Raw genomic sequence first — 17,995 nt, 5'->3', positions numbered from 1 at the left:
CTTACAGGTCCATCTTGAATCGGTTTCTTGCCTATTATTTCATTCGTTAGTTTATAAAGGGTCCTCGAGTCTCCTCTCTTCGCTGCATCTTCGGCTTGTATTATTTTTTGCTCAATGTAGTTTCTCTTATCTGTCCGTGCATTTTTCTTGATTTCTTTGTTGATCCTCCTATAATCATTTTGTTTGTGTATTTGTACACTTGGTACATGGGCATCCAGGAGTTGGCTTTTTATCTTTTTCCTTTCAGCGATCAGGTCCCACTTCTTTTGGGAGAGCCATTCATCATTCAATTTTGGACGGTACCCAATTGTTGATTCTGCCACTTCTTGATAGCATGACTTCATACTCTCCCATAATGTCTCACAATCTGCATCTTCAGGCAAAACGAGGCTTTCAAACTTATTGGATAGTTCAACACTGAACAACGTTTTCATTTCATTGTCTTTTAGCTTTGCTGATGCGAAAAGTGGTTTTGCAGGCAGGGGGCACTTTCTTGTATGTTTCTTTATTAAATAGCCTAATGGAAAAGATAAGTTCCAAGAAACATACTAAATGGAGTATACAAAATTCCATGCTCTTGTGGTAAATTTTATGTAGGAAGAACACAGCAGAATTTAGAAAATAGGCTACAGCAACACAAAAGTGCCATAGATTGCTCGCTAAAACATAATCAAAAACCTGAAACGTTTGAATTGAAATGAATTTTGAAATAAAAAAATACCTACGGGGTATTAGTATTAACAGAGATGAAGGAGATTTTAGGATAAACCCAATTTATAATAGTTCAATTAAGGAGCAGGTAAAATCTTCAACCAGTAGTGATTTACATAATTGTCCTGGAACAAGTGATAATATTGGGAACAAGTTAGAATGAGGTCGAAGCTGAATAAAGTTAACGGACTGCAGCTAAACTAGCAAACCAAAAAAACCCTTTACTTTATAACTCGTGAATTTGCTGATTAACTTGTGAGATTTAGTTAGGGGTGATGGACCTGGGGTTTGGTGACCTTTTTTGGTTTGTTCAAGTAAATATAGTCTTCACTTCTAATAGATTCCCATTTATACACTGATTGTTGAGAGGAGAGTGACCGATGGTTTCACTATAGACATTCGCTTTGGGTTTTTTTTTATGTTGTAACATCGGTGCTGGAAGCACTGATGCGCTTCCATAAATATTATTATATTATCATTTATTATTTATTATATTATATTTATTTATTTATTATTATATTATCATTATTATTTTTTCTTCTTCTTCGCGTGTTTAGTTGCCGTGTTTTTGTGTCTGTGCTATGTTCAAAAAAGTTTTTGTATTGTTCGTTCTTTTTGTTTTGTTTTTTTTGTTGAGAAGGGCTCCCGGACGTGGGGTCAAAATATCCGCAATGTTTTTTAATGAAAGTGTTGTTTTGTTTTTATTTCTTGTTAGCTGCTTTGTTGAAATTAAAACCCTGTTTTTTCTTGCTTAATTTTTCGTAACTGGTTTGATAAGACAACCGTCGGTGAAAAAAGCACAACTGTAAATGGACATTTATCCTTAACCAGGCTTCACATGAAAAACTCAGAAGCATCAGCTAAAGGTACATATCAAACTCTACGTGAAAGTCAAATTGGTTTTATATTTTGTTTTATTTTCAAATTTAATTTCTTGCGAGTTTTGCTTACGTCTAACAAGGGCCACTCTTATTTTGTCGTTTAATAGGAATGGTTAAAAAATACGACATCCAATTTTTTTATTTTAGACAGGTGATTCAAACTTTTTATCTAAAACGTATCACAAAAGCTTTTTTTTGGTGAAATTTTCGTCAAGACTCCACTTCTTTTCGGGGATGTAATAGATTCTTTTAATGTTCATATTTTTTTATTAACTTCAGCTTCAATTCAGATTTTTTAATTTAATCGTTTGTGTGCCGCTAAATTTAAAATCAAGATAGAAATGAAAAAAGTAGTAAAATACTCAGTAGAGTTACTGCAATTTAATAGAAGAAAAAATAGTTACGAAAAAGATGGAAAGTTCAATTCTCCCTTTTAAACCAGTTGAAATTTTTTAAACCGTGATTCCAGTGCCCTCTCATTTTTATTTTTGAACCTGGGCAAAGCTAGATAAGAAAGTTGGGCAAAAAAATTAAAATATAACTATTGCCGGGAGAGGCAGTTCAGATGCCGTTTTAGAAAAATCGATATATGTGATTTTCTTGCGTTTACAGAATAATGGGAACAAATTTTCATGGATATAAATTAGAATTAGATGTCAAACTCCTAATGATCTCTCTAACAGTAAGAGAAACGAGGACATTTTGACAAAGAGATATGTTTTTTTATTTTTTCGTTCTTTCCGTTTTTTTTTCTTTGAGGAATGCTCCCAGACGTGGGGCCAAATATTCGGAATATTTTGTAACTAAAGTATTGTTTTGTTTTTATTTTTTGGTAGCTGCTTTGTTGAAATTAAAACCTTTTTTGCTTAATATTTCGTAAATGGAAAAGCAGTGTGGTCTAAAAAATTATTTATTATCGAACAGTAGTCACAGGTTATCAATAGAGGGCTCATTAGAATGGAATTTTAATGTTCTATTGCCGTGTTAACCACACAAACAGAGAATGCCACAACTAAGTGAAGTTACCAAATTTTTTGTGCTATAAAACGTGAACTGGAGTCTAATTAGGCCCAAAGTCTAACGGAAAGAGGCTTAGTCGTTGCCGATTGTTTAAAACTATGAAGGATATATCATATATCACGTCTCAGCTTTGGAACAGATACTTCTGTGCGAAGGAACAAGCTTCTTTTGATTGAGTTGATACATTTCAATGGTTTATGTATTGTGTTCATGGGTTCATTGGTTTACATATAGTATTTTGTAGTCGCGCATCAATTTATACAAGGAACGTCAATCGATCTATCTATTAAGTGATGAAGGGGGGAGAGAGAATCAAAAAGGTATAATTTTATGCCCGAATTTTCAAACATTCCATGTGAGGTCCGCTAAATCAATATGGAGGAGAAAATTATCCTTCTAGTATCACTTTCATTAGTGGAATACAGTTGAAATAAAAGTACAATATAGTCTCTATGGGAAGGGGGTAAGTTCCCTCCTAACGTAAAACATTTTGAATTTGAAAAAAAAGGAATTACGCCTCTAATCTCACCCGTACAGCGTTGGGTGGGATGGGAGAAATCCTCCGAGAACAATTTGGCGAAGGGACCTCAACCGAAGAAAAGAGTTATGTTTTGGGGAAGAGGCATTTTGAGGGTAAAGGATTCAAAAGATATAAAATTAGGCAAAAGATATAAAATTAGGCTTATTGTTTGGAAATTAAAAGAAAAATCAAATAAATTTCAAAGATATTGTTTTTTTTTATTGCACGGACTCAACCCCCTGCGTATATTTCTTCTCCTGCTCCATTCAAAATTAAAAATTGATTGCCAGATTAAATATTTTGGAATTCCAGAACTCGAAGATCATGTCCGTAATGTAATATTATTGCTATTTCAGAAAAACTATTGTTGGTTATTGCTCTTAACTACAAGAAATCATGTGACTCAGTTTACTATGATTCTATCTAAAGTAATTAAAAACAAATAGATATCATATGTCAGCCGTAGGGTGAAAGCTTCAAATGTTAGGGCTCAGAAAAACATCTGAAGAAAACACCGGTGTGAAGAAAACATCGACCAACTGCTGGAATTTTTCGCTCATTCGTACATTGAATGAAACTATCAGAAATTATCATTTCTAATAAAACTTCTTTAGATCTAATCTTTGAAACAGGCTCAGCAGATCATTTATGGGATTAAATTTATCTTATCACATTAATGTCTTCTCTAGTGAGCAAATTCTATCCCCTTAAATTAACGAATCAAAATTATTTTAGTCCAATGAAGGTGTTTGTCGTTACGATAAGAGCAGTCATTTTTTCACCCAAAAGCCAGGAGTGACAGAACCAGGAGATATAGGCACAGCTGGAACGGAGGAAATTTCTATTGATTATGGCGGCTATGAACCTGAACAGGAGCGAGAAGGTGCCACATTGACAAGAAAAAAAAGAGATACCTCTGATGATTACAATTAGTAAGTTTTAGGTTCAATTACGGGATTAGAAATGGTAGTGCCTAGTTATGGCAGATGTTAACAATTGTTTTCATTTGCATCTCAATAGTTCATTTCCACACTGGCTAGCAGAAGAAGAATCAGGAAGGTAGTCTTCCCACACAGCTTTGTCAAAATATCATCTCATCACTAATTATCTTAGCGAAGATACCTTTGTACATGTTACAACAGATCAATAATATGTTGTAGGGGTGGCCGGTGTGTACCCTCCTCCGGGAAAATACCCCCTTCCCGGTGAAAAATACCCCTATCGAAAAATAACCCCGTCAGAAAATACCCCAGCGGAAATTACCCCCAGAATATACCCCCCCCCTGCGACTGGTTGTTCTCCAATCACTTTCGGTTTATAAAAAAAGGACTAGAACTCTCACTTTCTGATCTAATGAGCACCATCCGAAGTTTCTAGGACCAGGAGGTATAAATCGGGAAAGGGTAGTATCCTTTATATATGGAAGAAATTCTGTTCATTTTTGGGCTTAATGTTACTCTTTACTTTCAAAATAACGGCGTAGGCCATAAATATTCCCAGAAATCGTAAGTGAGTAGATATCCACTTCACATTTTTGATGCATTTAAAAATTTTCTTTTGTATCCCCCCACCCTTAGAACTAATTCTGTATTTATCTGATGGTTCAATGAGAGCTGGGATGTTTTGGTATTAAAATAGGCCCCTTGAGGTATCTCCTTCCCTTCTTCCCTAACTACAAAACAACCAGAGAACCCCATTGTAAAGAAAACTGAAAAGGTGCCTTTTTAAGTTTGGTAATTTGTCCCTTACGTACAGATAGACTTTGTTATTGGGAAAGATACGGACATTTTTCGCGGGGGAGTTTTCTTCAGGGGAAAGGGATTGTCGGGAGGAATTTTTAGGGGGAAGAAAATTTGTGAGGGTAGTTTCCTTTCAGCGGAAATATATTTTCCACGGGGGGATATTTTCCGAGGGGATGTATTTTTTGGATGGCATTTTCTGTGGAGGGGGGGGGGGTAATTGTCTAGAATCGTTTTAGGATCAGTAGAGCTTCTAGGCTTCCGGAGGTGAAGTCGAAAATACGGATTTCCATTATTTAAAGTTCGTCGTTTACTTTCTTTTATGTTCCACTGCTTTATTCAAAAACTGTACCCGTTTTTCTGTCTATTTTTCATTTATTAAATCCAACAAATTGAAAGGCACTGTGTTTTAAGAAAATAATTAGCTTAACAAAGAGACATAGAACATGAACCTGAAAAAAATCACATTGAATTTTAAACCAAAATGTGACTTAAAAATAAAGAATAACGCAATAATTATGCTACTTTGGACTTTAGATTATTTAGAAAATTAAGATTGAATAAGGAATATTAAGCAGGAAGGAGGAAATGAATTCACGACACTATTCTTTATTCAACTGGGATTGCTGATTTGCCACCCTCTTAATTGAAGAAAAAGAATAAAATGATTATCGCGCCAATGCGTATTTTAAATATTTCAGGGGGTATAGACAATAGAACACATGATTTCGAACGAACCCGAAGCGCTAAAGGAAAAGGCAAGGAAAAAATCGGCAGTAATGATAAAGGAAAATGAAGCACAAGTGAGATCTGCGGCAAGTAAATTTGACAACCAGTAGCACAACAAATACGTTGAATCGCAAATGAAATCGGTGGTAAGAAGAGAGGCAACGGTGAGAATCACAACGAGCTCCAGAAATAAAGAAATCCTATAAAATGGATGATTTTTTGTGCATTAACAGGAAAGAGTAATTAAATTCACGCCAGACTTCTTAATTCAATTATTATTGCTTTTTGACACATCATAACCTAAAGCAAAATAATAACAAATACGAGATCGAAATCGGATCTCAGCGGATTACATATATATTAAATCTCGTAAACGGAAAGGCATTGTGTTTTAAGAAATTAATTAGCCAAGTCAATCGTTCGAACCTGGCTTAATTGTTTTCCTTAACTATTGATAGTAAACTGATTTTATATGACAATAAAAATATTGAGCTTGAACTGAATTTTACCTGGATCAGGAAAGCCATCCCATTTTTGTCTTTTCCTGAGGGAGGCTACGGCAGCTGTAAGCTTTTTATTGATTGGTTTGTATTTTAGAAAATGTTAGCATTGAAAGCACCAAAAAAGCTTTCGATTCTTAAGTTGCTGTATTTTTTTTTCATATAGCACCTGTTTTAGGGCACTTTTTCCTGAAATGCCAGGTTTCCTTTCATCAAGAGTTAGTAGTGAGGGGGACAGTACTTTAAACGGACCTATAGGCGCTACTCTTTTCTTCTATATCGTTGATTGCGAAGAAGTTTAACGGCGAATCCCTCAAGACGTAGATGTTTGTTACGTAATAGGAGTTGACGGTGACTTATTAAGGAATATCTTTCCTTTGATAGTTGAATATTTAAAAAAACAATTATGTAGGGGATACCTTCAGGGGCCCAAAGTAGGGACATGGTCCAAATTGATCTTAACTCCAATACTTACAAATGAAGACGACATAATCTCACGTGACCTGTTAGATCTCAGGGCCCGTGGGGAACCCTCACTTATAACTGAGAAAGATGTAATCTAATAGGAGGGTTGATGGTGCAAGTAGTATCTCCACTCTGATTTTGTCAAGGGCCCTATCCCTTTGAATCCCGGTCTGGACACTTCTCCTTAGAAACATCCTCAAGACGGAGGCGTTACTAATTTTCTTTGAGATTCTGGTGTTTGTTACGTAATAGGGGATGTTTCTCTTCAGCATGCAGGTGTTAATTACTTAAAAACCTAAGGGCCAGGAAAAAACCTTCAGGGCCCCACTGAGTAAGCAAGTAGTCCAAATTGATTATTACCCAATTTTTTCATGCTTTGCACACACAGAGCTTTTTGCTGTCTGTAGGCAAAATGTTTTCCAACGTTTCTAGGAGCAGAACCATTATACAGTCTAGACGTCAATGAATTTTCTAGCATCAAAAGGTATTTTATTCTACTAGCATGAATAACAAAGAATGTCCTGCTAAGCGTCACGTGATCCACTATTGATTTTCTAGGAGCAAGGGCCTTGTAATTCTGCTAGCTAGGCCAGGTAATTTTCCATTGTCCCCGGGGGCTATAAAACCAGGTATAGAATGGAAAATTATCAGTCTTGTATTAGACTCCGAAGGTACAACTTGATTTTTAATAAATTGACATATCTCAAAGATGCCAACAGGTAAGCCTCTTTCTATATTAAGGCTATCCCCTCAAAAAAATGAGGAGTATTTTACCCAAGCTTAACCTACTATAACTCTCTATATTGAATTAATAGCAAAAACCCCAACCTCTCCCTCGCGGGAGTTTTATTAGAGATATAGTAATCTTCTTTTCTCGCGTCAAAATTTATGTCTTTTTATTATATTCGTTATTTCAACGTGTTTATCGCTATTTCAGCAGAAGGGATAAAATTAATTCAGTCATCCATTTGGGATAGATATTAATCATCATTTGTCCCCCTCTTTACGCTAACTGCTAATGACCGTGAATACAACGATGCAACCTGGCTTAATTTTTTTCATAAGCACGTATATTGGGATTAAACCTTAATTATAGCAGTTTTTGAGATGTAGGATTAGTTTCCTGTGAACGGCCAACGTAATGCATTCCGTTAAATAGTTGAGCTAAAAGGGGTCTTTTCGCATTCAAGCCAAATACCTCCTTTGTGAGGTAAAATGACAGCTTATACAATTCGTCTTCGAGGGTTTAAACCAGTAGAATAGCTATGTAAAAAAGGGGTCTATATTTAAAATAGATGCAGTGGATGAAGCTAGATGTAATCTCTATTTTCATATGAAAAAATGCGGTTAGATCTAATTTAAGGAACGTAGTATGGGAAAAAGTGGCTTGAAATCAATAAAAGGCAGCCTTTCAAAAAGTATAATGATAAGAAGTTGTCATGGGGGTGTGTGCAAATCTGAATAATTTAAGTTTAGATGCATAATACTGAAAAAGTACTTTGGAATTACTAAAACGAAGGGTTTTGAAAAGCACGGAGATGAAAACTTGGCACGGGGGTATGCGCAAATCTGAATTATCTAGGTTTAGGAGCTTAGTATGGAAAAAAGTGGTTTGAAATCAACACAAGGAAGCCTTTCGAAAAGTAAGGTTATAAGAAGTTGGCATGGAGGTTGGCGTAAATCTTAATAATTTAAGTTTAGGAGCATGATATGGAAAAAAGCGCTTGAAAATTAATAAAAGGAAGGCTTTTGAAAAGTATGGTGATAAGAACTTGGCAAGGGCGTGTAGGTAAATCCAAATAATTTAAGCTTAAGACCGTAATACGGAAAAAGTCCCTTGAAATTAATAAAAGGAAGGCTTTGGAAAGTACAGTGGTAAAAAATTTGTATGGTGGTGTACGCAAATCTGAATTATCTAGGCACCAAAACTATGTATGGAAAAAATAGTTTGAATAAAAAAAAGGAAGACTTCCGAAAAGTATGGTGATAAGAAGTAGGCATGGGGTGTGCGCAAATCTGGATAATTTAAGTTTAGGAGCGTAATATGGAAAAAGTGCTTTGAAATTAATAAAAGGAAGACTTTTGAAAAGTAAAGTGGTAAGAAAAGGGAACGGGGTATACGCTGTTCTAAATAATTTAAGTTTAGGAGTGTAATACGGAAAAAGTGCTTTGAAATTAATCAAAGGAAGACTTTTGAAAAGTATAGTGAGAAAAATCAGCATGGGGGAGTACGAAACCTAAATTATCTAGGTTTAGGAATGCAGTATGTAAAAAGTGATTTGAAATCAATAAAAGGAAGCCTTTTGACAAGTATAATGGTAAGAAATTGACATGGGGATGTAAGCAAATCTGAAAAAAAACTAGCTGTTCATTGAAAAAAGTTTCTTTCAAAATTCTAATTTACTGAAACAACTTCGAAAGCTAACAATTTAAGTTGGAAGGTTTGATACTGAACGAAAAAGTATTTTTTACTTTATGAAAAACTAAAATTTAATTACTATTTCAGAAAAAACCTCTGAGTCTCGCCCCAGTAAGAGGGCGAGGACGGGAGCTGATCCAACTATGCCTAGTGCCCAAGATGCGGTTCAATTACAGGGAGAGAACAGGCCCCCTTCACCCCTCCAGCATGAGGGCTCACCTTCATCCATACACGCTCGCCATGCAAGATGGAGCTGCCATCCCTAAAGTGAATAAAATTGCTGATATTTTTTCATAAAGCTTAATTTTTTCAGCATGGAAAATAAGAAGGATCCTGCTGGTTCTAAAAATAATCCATTCTTTTTAGCTAATAAACAGTCTGTCGTGATGGTTTCATTTTTTGGGGGGAGGGTTTGAGGGACTTTTCACCATGCTTTAAAAATAAAAACTAATTTTTTTTATGCGAGATAATTTTCTCAATCTATTAGAACATTGATACTAGCCCCCATCTTTAAAAAGTAATGCATTCTTTTCGACTTAATAAAGGGAGACCCCTCGAAAGATTTGAGGGGGTTGAAGACCCCCTCGCTCCTAAAAGAGAAATCCATAAAAATTATAAATTCTCTTCGCCTTAATAAAGGTAAAATTACTAGGATCTTGCTGCTTCTAAAAATAATGCATTGTAATGTTGAAAACTTATTGTATTAATGATCAAAGGAGGGAGATTTCGGGATTCACTGCTCCTCTGAACAATATTCTTCTTTCAGCTTAATACAAATTCTTCTTATGGCTTAAAATCATAATTCTTCAAGGAATAACAATTGTCACTTTTTTCAGGTTCCAGTAAATGATTTTGACCAGTTAATTGACAATTTGATCGTGACCTCTTTGGAACCCTGACAATGGACACAACTTCACTCTCTGTGTTTATTTAAAGACTCTTTAGAACTCTGTAATAGCTGAAACGTGAAGGCGCAACTCACCCAAATTTATGTCGTAATTTTTAGCTCGTAAATTCTCAGCTCGTAGTGGGGAGGGGGGCGGTCTAAAGATGTGAAGGGTCACTTTGGGGAGCCATGTTAGATTAATTTCTAGTCATTAAATCTTTATATCGTATTGTGGTCTCAACACATCCAGAGGGTCACTTTGGGGGCCCAAATATGATATACTTTCCGGTCAGTAAACATTTAGCTGGTTGTGTGGTCCTTTTAGCTCTGAACGCTCACTCTGAAGTATAAGCAAGCAACTCCTTCAAACATTTTCAAACTAATATTTTATTCTTTTTCAACCTAATATAAATTCTTTTTCACGATGAAATCAAGTGTTTCAATGTGCTAATAATCTCTTATTATTTTTTCGACTCACACATTAACATCTCAGAAGTTCTACAACTCGTGTGAGGCTATTGAATTGCTAATGAAATTGGGACAGGCCCCAGAGAAAAGTGAATGCCAGGAGAGTTTAAGTGTGGGGGTAAATGAAGTTAATGTGGCTCCCCTATCTATGATTTAAACGGGTTTGTGCGGGATATTAGCCTTGATTAGGACTATGAAAGGATGGACCTGCTACCAGCATGCGAGGACAAAAAAGTGCCAACCCTGCAAAGTGACCGGGATGAGAGGGAGTAGGAGATAGTGGAAGTGGTTAACCCCCTGTTTTACCTAATTTTTATTTAGCAGATTCTAATTCACGCATTATTTATGTTTTTAGGGCCGAACTCGGAGAACCATTTTATACTCTTACTGGTGGTACTATTTACACGGATCAAGTTGATATAGTCTGCTCCTATGTAAGCAGGATTCAGGCTCTTCTTGAAAGACAAATTCAGGAGGCGGGAGGTAGGGACAGTGGTAAAGCATTTTTCGCTTAAAAAAGATTTAATGAAAAGATGGGTGAGGTGTACTCACATTACCTACAAACGGAAATTCAGAGGCTTAACCCAGACTTACATAATTTTGAGGGCTCTTTATATTGGGTGGGTAGCCTTTTCAATAGGGTTGGAAACCGTAATGAAAATGGGAGTGGTTCAGTACTTTCGTTTATGGAAAATAAAGATCTTAATGTAAAAAAAAACTCTACAAAAGGATTTGTTATAATTCGAACTATTATTTGAAATTGTTGTTGGCTCGTTTGAAGAAGGGTGATGTTGTAGGTGGCCTATGGGTAAATGGTTCTTTTTCATATAAAATCATACCCAAATCATCCGAGAAGTTGTTGCTCTTAGGATTCAATTGAAAACAATTGAAAATAATAATCATACTTTAATAAAATCCAGATTTGGATACATACAGTTTTTTCCCAGATCGTTAAGCCAGTTGATTCAAGCACAAAAAAGTGATGATTTTAATAGATTCTCCTGCCTCAAACAGCGCTTTCCAGATGGTGAAATGTATGATTTATTAACGTGTAAGGGCATATACCCCTACCAGTACTACAGCACCACCTCGGGGCTGCGTAAGGAAAAATTACCACCCATCGAAGCGTTTTATAATTCACTTCACGATCGTCATTTTACCACTGCCGACTATGAATTTGCCAAAAAAAGTTTAGGCTAAGGGATGGTGTAAAAAATCGGGAGGATTATTTTAGAATTTACATGGCAAGTGATGTATTGACGTTGTCGGATATTGTCTGTAAAAACACGGATACAATTTATGAAGAATTTGGGTTAGATTTGGGGTATTACTTGTCAACTCCTCAACTGGTGATACATTTCATTTAAAAAATCAGTAACGAAAAAACAGATCCGATTACTGACGTGGATCATCATTTATTCTCAGAGAAATCCATGCGGGGAGGGTGTGTTTGTCATGGGGATCATATCTTGGAAACCTACTCGACTGGATAATGCACAGGTGGAAAGTCGAGTGTTGTTTTCCTAGGTTTAAACTCCCTTTATCCGGCGGCAATATCTCACTTTTTTTTGGCCTGTGGGAACTACATATCGGTGAAAAATCCTTCTGTTCTAAATTTCTCCAACGTTACCACTGTCGAGAAGAATGGTCCACGAGGAATGTTTTGCCGAAAGGGAAGGTGAAATACCGGTGGTATTTGACTCGATAAAGGGTTTTGGTTTCCCGTGTATAAACAGACCGGTGCCTAGGGATTCAATGATTCCCTGTAATTTATCTTTGATAGAGGATGGGTGTATACAATGGACACCATTAAAACAAAAGTTATGGCCGCCCTTCACCCAAAACGCTTTTTTACATCATTTTCTTTTGCGCTGGATTCTAGCCAATGATTCCAAGGTCACAAAGATTTATAAGGCCCTCCAATTCGACCAAAATTCGTATATGAAGACAATTATCGACACTTTTATCAGTAAACGATACGAGGCAAAAACGAAGGTTGAAAAGGAGATCTTTAACCTCATTTTAAATTCAGCCTTCGGTAAGATGTGCGAAAGTTTTTGACACAGGAGTCGTTGTGACGCTATAACCGACCCAAAAGAATGTGCCCAAATCATTGTAGATCCGAATTTTACATCGTTCACTATCAAAGAATTCAATATGTTCCTTTTACATAGGAAAAAATAAAATGTAATTTATATAAAAACATTGCTACTTTTAGTGGCATTTTAGAAATTTCAAAAAAACTCATAGGTGAATGTTATTACAATGTGTGTAAGCTCTAACAGCCGGGGAAAGAACAAATCCAAGTTTATTACGGGGATACGGATTCATTATTTTAAAAAAATAAGACCAAAAATTTTATTAGACAATTTGGAAAATGGTAAGTACATTAGCTGTCAAATGCACTACAGCAGCTGGGACAAGTCTATGTGTCAGGAGCTAGTGAAGTGCCAGGCCCCAAACAAGCTAAATCATAAAACAGCGGAAAGAAACACCCCAAACCCTACATTTCAAGCGAAACATTTCCAAAATAAACATCGAAACTCCAACAAAGCAAACACAGACAAACTAAACCATGAAACAGGACGGCTAAACACCTTAAATCCTATTTTTCAAACGAAAAACTTCCAAAATACACCTAGAAACAGCAACAAAGCTAACAGAGACAAGTTGAACCACGAAACAGCAAAACGAAACATCCTAAATTATATGTTTCAAATGGAAATCTTTGAAAATAGACTAGGAAGCACCAACAATGCTAAAACAGACAAACTAACCCTAAAAAAGTAAAACTAAACATCCTTCATCAAACGTTTCGAACGAAAAACTTCCAAAATACACTTGGAAACACCAACAAAGCTAACGCAGGCAAGCTAGATCATAAAACAGCACAAGTAGACATTCTAAATAATATATTTCTTACAGAAGCCTCCAAAATACACTTGGAAATACTGAAAAAGCTGACACAGACAAGCTATACCACGAAACAGCGGAACTAAACAATTTTTTTTAAAAACACTCTTAGAAACAGCTACAAAGCTAACATATACAAGCTAAACCACGAAAGAGCACAACTAAGCATCCTAAATCTTACATTTCAAACGAAGAACTTCCAAAATACACTTGGAAACATCAACAACGCTAACAAAACTAGCTATACCATTAAACATCATAACTAATAAACAATTCAACAACGCTAAAACTGACAAGTTAAGAACGAAACAGCAAAATAAAATATCTTAAACCATATTTTTTTTTCAAGCGAAAGACTTCCAAAACTCTAGTAAATACTACCAATGCTAACACTGACAAGCTAAAGCGTGAAACGAAAGAACTAAATAATGTCTTCCAAAATATTCTTTGTAACACCAGCAAAGCTATCACATATCAGCTAAACCATGAAAGAGCAGAACTTAGCATCCTAAATTATACTTTTTATTCTGCTTGGGCATTGGTATCTTTGGCGAAAATGTCGAACAACTCTAGCTAAAACAATTGAATGAGAAAAAAGAAATTCCACTTTGGTATTGCTATTTTTTGGGCAAAAAGCTAAACAATCCTGGTTGGAACATAAGAACGTAAAAAAACGATGTAATTTTGTATTGGAGTTGGTATTTATAGGAAAAAGTCAAAGAACTCGGGTTAAAACAATACAATGAGAAAAGAAACAAAGCAATTCTACTTTAGTATTGCAGTTTTTTGAAAAAGTCAAACTAGCCACGTTGAAACAAAAGAAAGAGAAAAAAGAACAGAGAAATTCCGCTTTGGTATTGGTATTTTTGGGAAAAAGTCGAATAACTCTAATTGGAACAAAGGAGTTAGAAAAGAAAAAAACAATTTCACTTTGATATTGCTTTTTTGAAAAACAGGGTCAAACAACCCTGGTTGGAACACAATAATAAGAAAAGAAACGAAGCAATTCTGCTCGTGTATTGCTTTTTGGAAAAAAGTCAAACAAGCCAGTTTCAAACAAAAAAATGAGAAACGAAACGAGATGGGGAAGACTGTGTGGGCACGGCCATCATTTCACTTATTGACCCAGCCCCGTAAAGGTCTTTTAAAAGATACAAGAATTGGTGGAATTAGGAATGTGAAATTAGAGGGGGGAAAAGTGGGGGATCCGGAAGTGACCGAACCGGAGCCAGATGTAGAGCTGGGATTAGAGCTGGCATAGTGGGAACTGGAACCGATTGAATTGGGGTGGAACCGGTGTCTATGGAACTACGGAAATTTTCCTCTAAATTTAAACCATCAATTCTATTGTAGACGGTTATTTTTGTGGGAAATTGTCTGAACATGATATAGGTGTGATAGCCTGAGCCAGAGGTGCCCTGAGCCAGCCCACGAGTTTCACAGGCTGGTAATCGCCATAGAGGGGTGATATATAATAATTGAAATGCTAGGTTCCACTGCTCAAACAAAAACTATCTATCGGGATATTCAGACGTCAGAAAATGCTCAAGTAATGATGACAGGTGAAAAATGACCCTTTCCTACCTAATGTTGGTTTCAGTCCCCTAAGCTTGAAATGTTTCAATGATGTATGTAAATTTGTTTATTAATCAAACTTGTATGTACGATAAAAGTCTTCACCATTTAGATTTCTTGTTCCAAGATGAATCTTCATAATATTTCACTAATGTAATTTATACATCTTATAGTATATGTACATAGGTAATGCTCGTCCAAGATTGTCCCTAACATAAGCGTAAAATTTTTAAAATGCTATTACTAAAAAAATGCTAAGAACAATCCACAAAACTCTCTGATAATACCATCTAAACTATTAATTAATAAAAAGGTGCGGATCAAATGTAACCAATTGCTAGAAATTGATTTCTCCCCACAGGCGAATTATCCCGGCAATAGGAAACACGCAATAATTGCTCCCTTCCACTAGAAAGCATTTTCCGAATCATAATATTATGAATAGTTTTCTGGTCCTTGTGTCCAAGACAGCACTCAGTTGGGTAAAATCTCTGGTCTTATGTTCGATTCCTATAGTGGACAAAAATCTTTGATAGCGGATTATAAAGATTCCACGAAGAAAAAATCTCGAAGGAAATGTCTTGAAGAAAAAAGAACGTCTCAATGAAAAGAAAATCTTGAAGAAAACATCGTGCAGAAAAGAATCTTGAAGAAAATAAATCTCGATAAAAACATTTTGTAGTAAAAAAGGCCTTGAAGAAAAAAAACACCTTGAGGAAAAAAACATCTTGAAGAAAAAATTAAATCTTGATTAAAATAAAATGAAATCTTGAAGAAAATAACGTCGCCTAAAGTATTGCGTAACACCCACGTTGTGCCGTCATTACGTAACAATAACGTGAGATAAGGTTACGTCATTCTCAGTAACAAGAGGGGGTTCCCCACGGGCCCTGAGCTCTAAAATGTCACGCAAGACTAGGTAACCTTCATTTTTCAATATTGGAGTAAGATCAATTTGGACTATGTCCCTACTTGGGGCCCCTGAATGTTTGTCCCTGCTATCTTTGATTTTTAAACATTTAATAATCAAAGGAAAAACAGTCCTTATTATTTCACCATCAAATCCTATTAAGTAATAAACGCTTGCATCTACAAGAAAAATAACAACACCTGTTTCTTGAGTGAATCGCCGTTAAACTTTTCCGTGATTAAGGATTAGAAGAAAAGAATAGTGCATATAGGTCGGTTTAAAATACTGTCCCCCTCACTGCTAGAGTGAATATTCAACATGTAATTTATTTGTATGACCTGTTTGTATATTTAATATCAATTTTATGTATTAATTTGCTTCTTTATTTGTCTTATTTGTCTAACAGTTATAATTTATTTGTCTATTTTCAGTCAAATACCTACTTCAGCCTTTAAATTGGACTGCAGTGAAGGATCAAAAGCTTTATGTGATCAGTATATTTGCACATTCAAGGATATCTATGGGGAACAAATTTACTTTATTGACCTCGAAGGGATCTTTAGACCTTTCTACATTAGTAAGTCTTAATTCCTCCTTCCCCCTTGCCCCTCTTTAAGTTAGAACTACCACTTAAATGATCCATTGAAAAAGGTTTTCTGTTTGATTTCCAGAAATAGAAGTTAAATCTATGGCTTTTTACAATAAAATATAATATCTGCATATTTTTTTTTACACTTAGAATCTACAAATAAAATGCATATCCTCAAAAACTTTTTATTATAAAACACAACAAAAAAAGATGAATTGCCTCCTCTATTCAGGAGTGTAAAATAAGTTTTATTCATTAAATTTGACTGTTTATTATCAATACTTGGTAAAAAAAAAAAAAAATCACAGAATTAAGTAACGGAAATAAACAATAAGAAATAAAGAAACAATAAACAATTTCTATCCATCTTGCTTGTCAGACCAGCTTCGGCTTAATGACCATGAGTTATGAATTTAAAAAATTATTTTCCGCTCTTATTTTATTGAATATTAGTGTACAATAATCAACGTTCACCAATAAAAAAATGTCACTCTTTTTTTTTCTATATAACTAGGACTAGCTTTTTTAAACAGCTGGTGTTTAATAAACTTTTATCTTCGGATCTTAAAAACATACAAATTTGAATAATTTCTCAGTGGTTTATCTACAAAAAGTAACCATGAGAAAGACAAACACAATTCTGTGATGTTTGAATAACAAAATTCCTCTGGCTCTGAAATCTCTGCTTCAATTAAACCAACGAGAAAAATATAGTGTGGAATAAATTGAGATTCCTGAGCTTTTCTGCACTCTTTTTTCTCTACCAGATGTATTTTCAAGAGTTTCTCTTCCTTGTTAGTCCATTCCGGTGCTAGACTTACTACCCCACGGAAAATTTCCCATGGAAAATCATCCCCGCGAAAAATTCCCCCTGACTCCTCGCCCCTTTGCAATTCCCCTCCCAATATAAAATTGAGTCACTACAGAGAAACTATGATAAACAAAAATAATGAAAAAGAAGAATGAAATTTGGAATATCCTACCGATATTTGGATATGTGGTGTGTTTACACTATTTATTTTCGTTATAGTATTTCTTTTCCCTATCCTTTCTTTCAGTATTTATTTTATGTTATGCTATCTTCGTGTTTCTAGAGGGGGTGAGTTATCATAGTAATGTAAGATAAAGTCTAACATTGGGGCTGCTGGATGGTATCACGATCGAAAGCAAACTTATTAGATATTTCAAAGTTTTGAACAGAACAAAATTTGATTCCATATTATTGGGGTTAGAGAAGGATCAGATAGCAGAAAATAAACTTAAATGGAGGTTGATTGTCCCCAGAAGCTTTTGAACTTTAAAATGGACACAAGAACTTTCAATTTTCTACCAAATGATCCTCCCTCAAGTTTCTAAAACAGCCTTTCACATTTAAAGTCGATGAGAAAAAAGTTTTAGGCACTTTATCAAGCTTTTTTGGGCAATGTTTAAGGGAACGAAGGTGATATTTAGAAGGCTTCAAAGACGACTATAACCAGATGAAAATATAGAAGTATATAACAATGGATAAAACTCTTAATTTTGAAAAGACAGACAATAAAATAAAAAAAGCCTGAACATTGTTCACATTCGTAAACAATGGTACATAAACACATTCGGGTTTACATTCGTAAAACTTTATAAACAGTGAAAAATAAACAAACTAAAATAAACTTACAAAAAGTTTCAAT

At 35.2% G+C, this 17,995-nt stretch overlaps 1 protein-coding gene across 2 annotated transcripts in view; it reads left to right on the top strand.

Moving 5' to 3' along the window:
- Positions 1 to 17,995, top strand: part of LOC136035331 (integrin alpha-PS4-like) — a 207,886-nt gene that overhangs the window by 173,710 nt on the left and 16,181 nt on the right. For both annotated transcript variants that reach the window (XM_065717060.1, XM_065717061.1), the window contains 2 exons: positions 3,868 to 4,064; positions 16,168 to 16,313. In XM_065717060.1, coding sequence (XP_065573132.1) covers positions 3,868 to 4,064; positions 16,168 to 16,313 — 343 coding nt within the window. The remainder of the gene's footprint in view (positions 1 to 3,867; positions 4,065 to 16,167; positions 16,314 to 17,995) is intronic.

Source organism: Artemia franciscana, chromosome 14, assembly GCF_032884065.1.
Source record: "Artemia franciscana chromosome 14, ASM3288406v1, whole genome shotgun sequence".
NCBI lineage: Eukaryota > Metazoa > Arthropoda > Branchiopoda > Anostraca > Artemiidae > Artemia > Artemia franciscana.
Note: the sequence above shows the minus strand (reverse complement) of the source record. Positions and strands in the feature narration are given on the sequence as shown.